Consider the following 12,448-nt stretch of genomic DNA (forward strand, 5'->3'; position numbering starts at 1 on the left):
TTATATCCATGTACACTATCCTGCAATTAACATTTATGCTGTAGCTTAGTTGTATATTTTATGTGAAAATAGAATTACTTTTCTTCTGTGAAAATACTTTGAACTATGAGCTGTTATCCAAATGCTGTCTTTTCAGTTTACTGTACACTTTGGAAAGACTTAGAAAAATCTTTTTTCGCCTTTCCACATTGCCTACCTCAGAAGCGTTAATTCAGTGAGAAATTCTTAGAACTCAACTAGTCAGACAGTAGTTATTAAATGCTTAGGCATTTATAGTCACAGTCCTTCAAACTTGAGTTAAGAAATGTCCATTCACATGTCAGGGCTAATGACTGCATTTTAATCGTGGAATAAGAAGTATGTTCTACTTATATTTAGCCTATTTTTTTAAAGTTATTGATTTAGAAAATAGATCTTCTGATTTGATTAACACTGATTTCATTTTATGTTTTTCTGAGGCTTTAATCCTTTTTGAAATGGAGATACTATGAAACACAACTTATATAGACTTAAAAATAGCCAGGTGATATATGCCATTAACACTTTCGAAAAACAGAAATTTAAACAGAAACAGAGTTCATTAAGTAAATATATGTGTATATTCATATATGCCTGTAACCTTAGATTTTTCAACAAAGTTCTAAATTTACTTTAAGCTACTATGTAATAATACTATTTAATTTCCACTGGCTTCTACCACTCAAAAGCCATTTTCCCAGATGTAGTTTCTATATTATTTAATTTAAAACACAGTTAAGACTCATGGATTGAAATTTCAATCAATCTTTAACCTTCTAGTGTTAGGGTTTATTTACTCTTTTAAAAGACTGCTTCTAGATTAAAAACAAACAAACCTGCAAAGGAATCTAGAGAATCATTGGACAGCAAACAATACTTTAAAAGAAAATTTTTAGCAGGTCAATCATAACTCCAACAGTTTAAATCTCCCTTACAGTGTTCTTGGTCTTTTACATTGGATTATGGTATATTGTCATAAAAGATTCATATTCAGATATTAAACATTACTTTGAGTGATTAATAAGAAATTTATTTTTTCTACCAAGTAATAGGCATTTTCTTTGTCTTTTCCTTATAATATGTAAGAAAAAACTGTTATAACTTTGAATTCATGATTATATCTTTGGGGTAAACATGATATATTTGGAAAGTGCAATAAAAAGAACAATTTAAAAGTATCATGACCAAAATATTTACTTCTTTAAAGCTAAAACTGACACTATAAAAATAAGATATTTTAACTAAAATCTATAAGAAGTCAATGTAATAATATTTAATATAATTTTAAAAATTTAACTTTTTTCTTATTCGTTTTTAAAAAGAGCCAGCTATTTATTATATTTTATCTCTAAGCCATCATCATTTATAACATTAATGATCTAAATATTACAGCTTATTTTCCTAAATGCACAAAAGAAATAAAAGTATTAAAAAAAGAACTCAAATCATATTCATAAAGAATTAATTGCTTTAAAATCCTTATTTGTGAAAACAGAAATAAATGAAATTATGTTTTATGTGAAACTTCCAGGAATAATTAAACAATAATCACCCAAGAAAACAATGTGCATTGAATAAAGCAATTTTTTTCTTAGAAATACTCATAGCTGACTTTATTCTAGATATAACACAAATCATAAATACTCAATGGCTACCCAATAATCTGATTAAAATTCATTGGACATATATATATATATATACACACACACACACATGTATATGTATATATACATATATATGTGTACATATATATTTTTTCTTTTCCAGATATCTAGCCCTGTTTTTGCTTCTTGAACAAAAGAAGAAGAAAGGCTAATGTGATTTCTTTAAAAAAAAATGTATTTTTAAGTAAATGTTATTTTCCCACTTTCTGTTATACTTGGAAACACACTAATATATGTTCATTTATTATTAGAATTAATTATACATATTTCAACACACTCTATAAGTAGTATTTATACAGAACATATAAAAATTTCTCCAAAATGGCATAGCCTAGGTAAATAAGTTATCACTTAATATTCATTCCTGTTCGTTGCCCATTAAAATGCAGTGGCAAATCTGACAAAACAATAAGAGGAAGCTAGCCTGTGTGACTCTTTATTCATATAATAATTGATTACTGCTGTGACAACATCCCACCTTTTTCACAGTTATGAAATGAGTTCACTTTAAATTAATTGGCATCACCATGAAATAAATTACCTGGCCGTGTGGTTGGCAAGCAAATCAGGCCCACATTTGATATAACTGGGGTGAAACTGTTATATAGGGATTGTGTGAGTGAAAACTAAAGATATGATTTTTACATAGCAAATAAATGGGCAGAGACTATCAATACTGAGACCAACTTGTCTGGTTTTGTTTTTAAGGAGAATTTTCTGTTTTCAGAATAAATTTCTTAAGTTTTCCAATAATTATGTATTTATGTTAAGCATAGCCTACATGATTGGGAATATTGGCTAATTATCTTCCATATAGACAAAGAAAAGAAAGTTCAATCTAAATTTCAAGTCTAGGATAATGAACCTAAACTTTTCTTGAAATTTCAGGAAAGAAATCTAGACCATTTTCCAAAATTATGGCCCAGAATGCTACTATGGTATAAAAGGCCAGGTTGATACTAGGCTTCATTAGAAGGGATATCAGAAAAGAAACTGAAAACACTTTTTTCTTTCCTTTTATTATATCAATATGTGTTTTCATCAACAATATCCTGAGTACACATAGTTGCTACACCACACAGAATTTTAAAAACTGTAGAGCATAAAACAATGAAAGTGGGTAGAATGAATTCTACATATAGGCAGACTGAAGAAAAACCCAAGAAAGAAAAGCAAATTTGGGAAGGTAAAGTTGCAGATGAGATTATGTTTGTAATGCCCTAAAGATTTTAGATTTTTACAATATAGTATTAGAAAAAACTTTGATTATATCTTGAGGCAGAAATAGATCTTTTCTAGGCAAATATAAGAAACTGCATATAAACTTAAAAGAATCATTATGGATGGAATTATTAATACTTGAAATACAAATAAATTCAAAAGGATTTTAGATAAATTCATGGATTATGGCTCTGTAATTCATTGTTAAAAAGGTAAGATTAATTTAGAACGATATCATTTTACTTCTTTAGGTCTGACTAGTGGAGGGCAAGCAGAAATTTCATTAAAACGTATTCTGTGGAAACTATCGGAAAGTGGAAAGCACTGTGCTTGGAAAAATCTTGCAATTTGAAGGTCGTTTCAATTTAAATATCTTGTTAATTATATTAATGTTTTACTGCTTACCTTAGTTTTTAATGTTAGCACCTCATTTCTTAAAGTTGATGGAAACATTTTTAGGAAATGACATTAAACAATCATTGAATATTTAAATATATTTTCAGGAATGTTAGTGTTATTCATTTCTTGCAAATTAATTTTTTTACTTAAAATTTCATCCATAAAATTACGCATCAATGATAACTGATGAAATAAAATAACATATGGCATGAAAGAGACCACGTGTGTAAGATGTATATCTGATATTTTGTTAAAAATCCTGACTGATAAGTGTTCAAAAACCTGCAATTGTTTTCTTTTATTTAATCAGAATACCTAGAATTGTCACTCCGGGCGGGAGTGAGTTGAGGTGGTAGGTGTTGTTATTGAGGGTCTTTGGCTGGGATTCTATTAGAGGTCATTTAACATCCAATTTTCAACAAGCCATTTTGACACCAGCTGTATTTTTTTAGGTACTATCAAGCACCTACTGTTTCTAGGTAGTGAAAGTTTGATTTGTGTCTTCTTTCACATCATTAGAGAAAACTTGAGAGGCAATCATTTAACATAAAGTCTTGCTCTATGGTAATGAGAAAGAAGTTGCAAACTGACTGTAAAGAGAAAATTGAAATACCTGATGAAAGGGATCATGCCTGGGTATTTGAGGATTAGTTGGAATTTAGATTCCAGACCTCAGAACAGTTCTAAATTGGAGAGGTGACTACACTGTTCTGTCAGAGCAGGGAGCCCACGTGGGGAAAGCACTGCTCTGACCAGCTTGGTCACTTACTTGCCTTGTGATCTGAGGAAATAACTGAGATTTTTTTCTTTTCATATCTAAAAGTGGGAATGTGATTTTAATTTCTAAGTTTCCTTTTATCTTCAAAAGTCTATTTCTTCTCTGAGAATAATTTTGAAGTTTCCCATTTAAATAGAGAGTAAATTAAGGTTGGAATCTCTAGAATAAATGTTAAAAAGTGTAGCTATTTTCCACTAAGTGCACCTTAAGGCACACTGAATGCTTCACAACCAATTTCTATTTGTGCCTTCTTTTAAAGAATTTGCAAATGCATGGGGAATATTCTATTTGCATATGTTTAAATGTTTATTTTTCATGACGAAGGGGCGACAAAATTTTGTCTATCAAATGAGTAGTTCGTGAAAACATAAAATAAGCCATGCTATTTTTCCTCCATTTTTTAATGTTCAAGCAATCTAAAAGTAGAAATATCAATACAGATAAATAAATCTGTGCAAAGAAAATGGAAACATGGGAGATCTGTTGAATCTTTACAGCTTCTCATATTGAAATGAAATTATTCATATTTATCACAGGATATTTACATATAGAATGAAAAAATTTTAGGAACATCTCACAATAAATGCATTTAAAAAATTGTATCCCAGCACTTTGGGAGGCCGAGGCGGGCGGATCACGAGGTCAGGAGGTCGAGACCACGGTGAAACCCCGTCTCTACTAAAAATACAAAAAATTAGCTGGGCGTGGTGGCGGGCGCCTGTAGTCCCAGCTACTCGGAGAGGCTGAGGCAGGAGAATGGCGTGAACCCGGGAGGCGGAGCTTGCAGTGAGCTGAGATCGCGCCACTGCACTCCAGCTTGGGTGACAGAGCGAGACTCTGTCTCAAAAAAAAAAAAGTTTGGGTTTTATAAACAAGTATCAGTGCTAAAGGAGTGAATAGATACTTCCCTACAATTGAGTAGATAATGTTGCAAATTTTTAAATTTTATGACTTGCTATATACTTCATCTTATAAGGATTTATCCATGCTCCTTAGTCTTCCACTTTCTTTTATATTTCTGTTAACATAGGAAAATCAGTATTCCCCACCCTTGAGGCCTTTTTCATACATAACTCATCACATTTCATATGTGATGCCACTGAATTGAGCCAAGTGATATATTTTGAAAAACTTTGGTCCATGGTGCATTCAAGACATACATATAAATGTGTATACATTCCTGTGATTTTTTAAAAAAATAATTTGAGAGGCGTAGCAGTTTCAATAACCACCACATTATTAGAAATAGTTGGAAAGAAATGGTAGAAAAAAAACAGTTAAATATATTAAATGAAGGCTTGTGTTTTGGTTCAGAAATTCTCTTTTTACAAAAGTGAGATTTTTTTGAATAAAGCAATGGTATTTAAAATTGTGTATATGATGCTTAAAAGTCTTTCATTCCGCCACGTGAAGAAATGTATAATTCCTTACATTATAATGTAATAAGAATATTCAGTTTTGGTTTAAGACTATATTGTATCTCTATAAACTTTCTTTGTACTCCCCCAGTAGGAAATTAAATAGCTGGTAAGGCAAATACTTTCTAAACAAATGAGTTAGAAATTCAGGCTTGATGTATAAAATGTTATTCGTCTGTTTGGGTAAAAAATGTTTTCTAAATCCTAAAAACAAAGCAAAAGACAATGCATCGTGCTTGTATATTTAAAATGTTGTAGCCCTGAAGTATAGTGATTAATTAGTTAACTTTTACCTTCCTCACAAAAAAGGGAGCCATTTTTTATGATTTGGAACCTGTTGGCTATTTACCAATTTTTTATAAATCTCTGACTTTAGAAATCGAGGGAAAGAATCCTTGGCCATGAGACAATAGATTAATTTCTGAGCCTCATCAAAGCATTTGAGTGTTGGTTCAGCAATATTCTTTGAGATGAGGTCTCTGGTACTGAAGTCAATGTTAATCTGTGGAAAATAAGGTTGCATATCATTGGATTAGTTTAATCAAAGAATATATAGTTTATACATACATATTATTTGAAATTCTTTCTAAACACAAAGCTAATCTGATGCAAAACAGCAGAAAGGTCATGTATTCCTTTTCTAGAATGCAGAATACATGCTTGGTTTAATTATTTTTCTTCCATGCTTGAGAGGGGTAGCATTGACAGGAAACAGTGGTAAAACCTTATTTTGAGATGTATTTTTAAAAAAGGCAAAGTGAAAAAGCAAGCAAAATATTTTACGACTTCACATTTTTTTTCACTTACCTTTTCTTTTCTAACACTTTGACCTCAGTACATAAAATGTAATTTTCCTAGGCAGAACTATTACTAGAATTTATTAGGTTTGAATATACCAACTCATTCCCATTCTCCATATTTTCCTTTGTTCCTCACAACACTGCTTTTCTTTCTAATTTGTGTTTCTTTTTGTTTGACAAATGGATCAATAACATCCCCTCTTTACTGATTCCCATCTCTCCCACAGAACATGTGTCTACATATAATCTCCCTGTTTCTTTACCATCACCACACATAGGCATTTCCAGCGAGGTCTAATGGAGATCTATTACACTGAAACACACCATTCACCTACAAATATGTAAAATGCTCCAAACCTTCTTATAGAGCTACTAAGATCCCCACATATTCCAGGATATATTCTGAGAAGCACAAAGGTTTATATCCAAGTTATCTAACTTAAACTGAAAATAGTCATGAAGTTCAAAAGAGCTTTTTTTTCTTTTGAGACAGAGTTTTGCTCTTGTCGCCCAGGCTGGAGTGCAATGGCACAATCTAGGCTCACTGAAACCTTTGCCTTCCGAATTCAGGCGATTCTCCTGCCTCAGCCTCCCTATTAGCTGGGATTACAGGTGTGCTCCACCACACCTGGTTAATTTTTGTATTATTAGTAGAGACAGGGTTTCACCATGTTGGCCAGGCTGGTCTTGAACTCCTGACCTCAGATGACCTGCCTGCATCGGCCTCCCAAAGTGCTGGGATTATAGGGCTGAGCCACCGTAGCTGGCCTCAAAAGAGATTTTAATCTTAAAATTAAAATCTCACCATAGGCGGGTTCTGTATCTGTCTTATTCATCATTCTATTTTCTAGCACTTAGCAGAATACCTACCACATAATAGTCAATCAATAAATATTTGTTAAATGGAATTTAAATGTCCCTTGGAAAAATGCAGGAGATGGTAAAAATGTTAGAATTTTGGAGTCTGGAACTATAAATGACAATTTATGGTGCACTAAATTGAGGTTAAACAATAGGCACAGACCCCTGCAATCAAATTCCTCCTCAGCTACTTACTTGCTGTTTGCATGAGTGAAGCAGTTTCTATAATTTCCTTTCATTTTCAGTTTCCATAGTGTTAAAGAGAATAGTAATAGCACCTATCTTAAAATGTTTTAAAGATTAAATGGCACAAGAATACCAAACTATTTTAATATTATTATTCTAGGAAGAAAAGAATAAAAAAAAAGTAATTTGAAAAGAATCATCAAAAGGCCACTATTTGCTCATAGATCTTTCCTTTCCTTTGGGACTTCAGTTACTCATGATCCCAGAATATACCTCCACTTTTCTTCCTTTGATTACCTTCTTGAGTCCCTCAGCAAAGTTCCAGAACAAGTGCCAAAATAATCTTAAAGGCCTGAAAATCTGGAATCAGTTGTCCATTTATTATACCGGAAGATGGTGCAGGGCAGTGGAAACACTTGGGGATCCTTTTCAAGTCTGTTCTCTAACACTTACGACTTTGGTGACCTTGGGTGAGTTAGCTTAATATTTCTGAGTTTCTGCTGCTTCAGTTTTAAGCTACTGATAGTTTTTGACCCAGTGATATAGGAATTAAAGCAGGATGATCCGTATATTTATTATTTCACAAAAAGTTTTGAGTGTCTGTTATGTACAAGATGCTGCTGTATTTGGGGAAACAAAACCAACAACTAAATAAATGTTTTAGATTTAAAGTTGAAAGATAAGAAGAAGATGGTGCTCTAAGAATCTGGGGAACAACACTTAGGGCAGAAAAAATAAACAAATAAACACAGAGACCCTAATGCAGGAAAAGAATTGCTAGGTTCTAAAGAGCCACTACACCTTGATAGCTAGAGTGTAGGGTGTAAGCAAGGAATTTTTGTTATAATGTTGTAAGAGGAGATCCAGGCCAGGTCTTGTAGAGCTTATGTGCTGTGTTCAGGACTTCTTATTTTCCTACTAGAAGCAATAGAAAGATACTGAAAGGTTTTGTGCAGTTAAGTGGCACGATAACTTATATAATGAACCTATACAGTGTCTCTGCCTCATAGTGGGAATCAATAGTGGCTATTATCAAGATCTTGTAGTGGTTTTTAGACATCTACTATAGTCTGTTTCATAAACTTATCTGGTGTTGTGGGAATATGAGAATATATGTAGCCTGCTTCTTCAATTAACTATATTGTGAAGTCTTTAACAGCATCATCTGTGGTTTGTTTAACTTTATATTTCCCCTAGTGGTTAAGTAGAGGAACCTAACCTGTTTAGACACTCATCAAGGGAGTTTTTTACTGACAGCATGGCCAAAGTGTGCCTGCCAAACAGTGCTAGCGTATTATTATTATTATTATTGTTGTTGTTGTAACTGAACACCTATAATAATTCCTCATTTCCTACTTAAAAGGTCCAAAGCCATGATTTTGGCATTCATGGCCTTTACAATGTAATACCTACTTACACATTTCTTCTCTTTTATGTGTGCCCTGTATTCCCATCAAGCTAGACAATTCCACTTACATTTCTTGTATATTCTTACTTTTAAACATTTCTCATAATATCTCAATCAAACTGAGAGTCACTCCTTTTATCCTAAGTCTTTCACAAGTCTTTTTGTCTTTAAGACTAAATTTAACTAACACCTAACATTGAAGTTTATGTGTGGATTTTTTTTCTTTCTGATCTGTTAAGGGATTTTGCATTGCTAAGATGACATTTACATTTTGAACATGCTTTACTATGCCTTGCACACTGTAAGAACTCAATAAATACATGTATAAGCAAGTGAAAAATGGTTCTATATTTGTTCAAAATCATGTTTAAATTTTAGGGAGAACTCTTCAATTTCAATATAATAATGCTAATTAATATTATTACTGAAATATATTAACCTTGTACTTCTGACTTATGCTCGTCATTTTTCTGATTTGCCTATTTTCCTACCAAAGAACTGCCAGCATCAGCAATTGGTAGCTAAGTGATGAGCAGGTTTACTGTTCTCAGGAGATGATCAGTAGTCTTATAAAGCTGTGTCTTGGCAATTCAGCTTAATGTCAGTGACAAAACATCACACCTCCATGTTTATGTAAATGTAATTATATTTCTTAAAGTTGTTCAAACTAGAAACATAGGAATTGTCTCTGACACCTCTTTTTTCTCTGATCACTTATGTTGTGTGTTTGTGCGTGTGCACATGCACATATGAATGTAAATTCTTTTTTTTATTTTCTAATTTCACAATGGTCTTTTTCATTCTCACTCATTTTTCCAGCTTAGGGCTTTATAACCAACATTTCCCTAAGTTATGGAATTGATAATTTATCTGATACCTCTTTTTACAGTATTTTTCCCTTCTGAATACAATAAATAATATTACTAAATCAGTTTTACCAAAATATAACTTTTATCATATAAAAATTCAGCCGAAAACCCATTATTTTCTATAACATAAAAGTTAAACATCTCACTGTGGCATTTGAGATTCTTCACACCCTGACTTTAATACGTTGTTTTGAAATCAACTTCTACTTTTTCCTATTGATATACATAAACTGGACTACTCTCTGTTCCCAAAGTGAATATTTTACCTAAAACTTTTGTTTACACTGTTTCACCATCTAAAATTCCTTTTGCCCCCATAATTATATCCTGTACAGATTGTCCTCCACCTTTATCATTTACCTTAAGTTGAATATCCTCTGAGAAGCCTTCCTTGTTCACACAAAGAAAGTCACTATAATTTCCTTTTTATTATATTCAATTTTGGTTTAAAAATCTCCAGAAAATCGGCCAGGCATGGTGGCTCACGGCTGTAATCCCAGCTCTTTGGGAGGCTGAGGTGGGCGGATCACCTGAAGCCAGGAGTTGAAGACCAGCCAGATCCAACATGGTGGAACCCCATCTATACTAAAAATACAAAAATTAGCCAGGCGTGGTGGCAGGTGTCTGTAATCCTAGCTACTCGGGAGGCTGAGGCAGGAGAATTGCTCGAACCCAGGAGTTGGAGGTTGCAGTTAGCCGAGATCGTGCCACTGCACTCCAGCCTAGGTGACAGAGCGAGACTCCGTCAAAAGAAAGAAAAAAAAAAAATTCCAGAATTGACTTTTTAAACAGATTTGAATACAAAAGCTTCTGATAATGTTAAGTATTAAATGTGATTATCAGAGAAAGATTTGTCACTACAGATGGATTCAATAGTTCATGAAGTGGAATTAAGCTGTCTTTAATTTACTATCTTCTCTATTTCTTTTACTAATTTTTTATTCTCCACAGGTCTTTGAAAAATATAAGCAGAGCATATATATATTCTCCAAGTTCTGCCTCAAGTCTTCTCTTTCTAGACTTTTTCCTTAGTGATTTTGTCTTCTCCCGTGGCAAAGTATTTTGAACAATAACATCAACTCTAAAATAATCATAAGGATACTTCAGGATGATTATTTTAAGTGTAAATAATATGTTATTTTAATTAAACATTAGCACTGATGTGCTAAGTCTTCATATGGCTACTTTATGCTAAATATCACACACCCATATAAGATGGATAAAATTATCCTCTTTTGGTGGCGGAGGGGAGAGTCTTAACATATTTTGGAAAGCTATCTACTTTATTTTTAGTAATTTTTTCAATTTATTTATTTGGAGTATTTATGGAGTAGGTTCTTAGGAACTGTGCTAGGATTTGAAGATAAAAGATGATTAAGGTAAAAAGTCAATCGAGAAATCAGATTTTGAAAAAGTAACCCAAAAGAAAAAAATTGCTTCCCTAAAGAAAAGCTTTCTGACGGAAATGAAATTTTAAGCTGGTTTTTCAAGTAGTATTATGACTACGAAATATTAAAAAGGAGACTTGCACATGGAATGGTAAACTGGAAGAAGCCCTGTGGGTTTTGAGAAGAAAGATAAATCACAAAAGGCATAAAGGTGCCAAATCATGTAGGACATTGTAGGTCTTGTTAAGGACTTCTTTACTTATTCTGAGGCCAATGAGGAGAATTTTAAGTCAGGGACTAATGTAGCCACATGTTTGAAAAAGCATCACTGGCTCCCATGTGGTGTAATAGCTGGCTGTGGGTGAAGGAAAGAAAAATTAGGATACCACACCAGGAGATCAGGAGGACAATTGATGGTGAATTAGGTTTGGTAATGTCACAGAGAATAAAGGGAAGTGCATAGATTTCAAAGCTATTCAGAAAGTAGAATGAATGGGACTTGTGATTGAATAGTTATGAGCTAGGGCAAGGGAGAACATCTTTTTAAGAATAGCTGGATATTAGAAATAGACTAAAGAAAGAGATGACAGAAAATGCTGATGGATTGAATATAGGGTATATGAGAAAGAGAAGAACCAAGGGATGACTTGACTACAAATTATTTAGCCAGAATAGTGGAAGAACAGAGTAGTTATTAACAGAGATAGAGAGAACTTGGGTTGGAGAAAGCTTTGAGCAGGAAATCAGGACTCAGATTTAAATTTGTTAAGTTTGATATTCCCTTTAAAAGCCATAGAACTAGAAGATATCATCAGGAGAGTGAGTGGAAGCAGAAAATAGATGAGGAGTGTCTCTTCTCATTATAATACATGTTGGATTATGAGTAGGAACAGGAAAAGAAATGGTGAAAGAGCAGTCAGTAGGGGAGAAAGAAATCCAGTCCTAGAAGCCAATTTAAGATATTTCCATTAAGAGGGAGTCATATGTTTTGTTAAATGCCCCTAGAAGTCAATTCTGGTGATGTATGGAACTATGCTATCAAGAGTGCCTTATCTTTCCTTTTCAACTCCCTTGAAATTTTAGTAATATAGATATATATATATATATCTTACTAAATAATATATATATAACTTACTATGTGTGTATATATATATAGAGAGAGATAGAGAGAGAAAGTTACATATTGAGTTATATATAATTGTCTGTCTATATATAACTGAAATATTAAAGAGGAGACTTGCACATGGAATGGTAAACAGGAATATATATATACACACACACATATAAACATATACATATACATACACATACATACATATTTCTTCCTTTAATAGAGTCACTCCTTGGGACATGTCTGTGAACTGCACTCTCAACTTGGCACTCCTCTCAAATGTGATTTTTGGTTGTATTCTACCAGAAGATATTTGGATACATTTCT

At 32.8% G+C, this 12,448-nt stretch overlaps 1 protein-coding gene across 1 annotated transcript in view; it reads right to left on the reverse strand.

Moving 5' to 3' along the window:
* Positions 1-5,796: 5,796 nt before the first annotated feature.
* RGS21 (regulator of G protein signaling 21) overlaps positions 5,797-12,448 on the reverse strand; it is a 42,959-nt gene continuing 36,307 nt past the window's right edge. The window contains exon 4 of the mRNA XM_058430928.1: positions 5,797-6,000. Within this exon, the coding sequence (XP_058286911.1) occupies positions 5,797-6,000 (204 nt within the window). The remainder of the gene's footprint in view (positions 6,001-12,448) is intronic.

This window comes from Hylobates moloch, unplaced genomic scaffold, assembly GCF_009828535.3.
Source record: "Hylobates moloch isolate HMO894 unplaced genomic scaffold, HMol_V3 SCAFFOLD_18, whole genome shotgun sequence".
NCBI lineage: Eukaryota > Metazoa > Chordata > Mammalia > Primates > Hylobatidae > Hylobates > Hylobates moloch.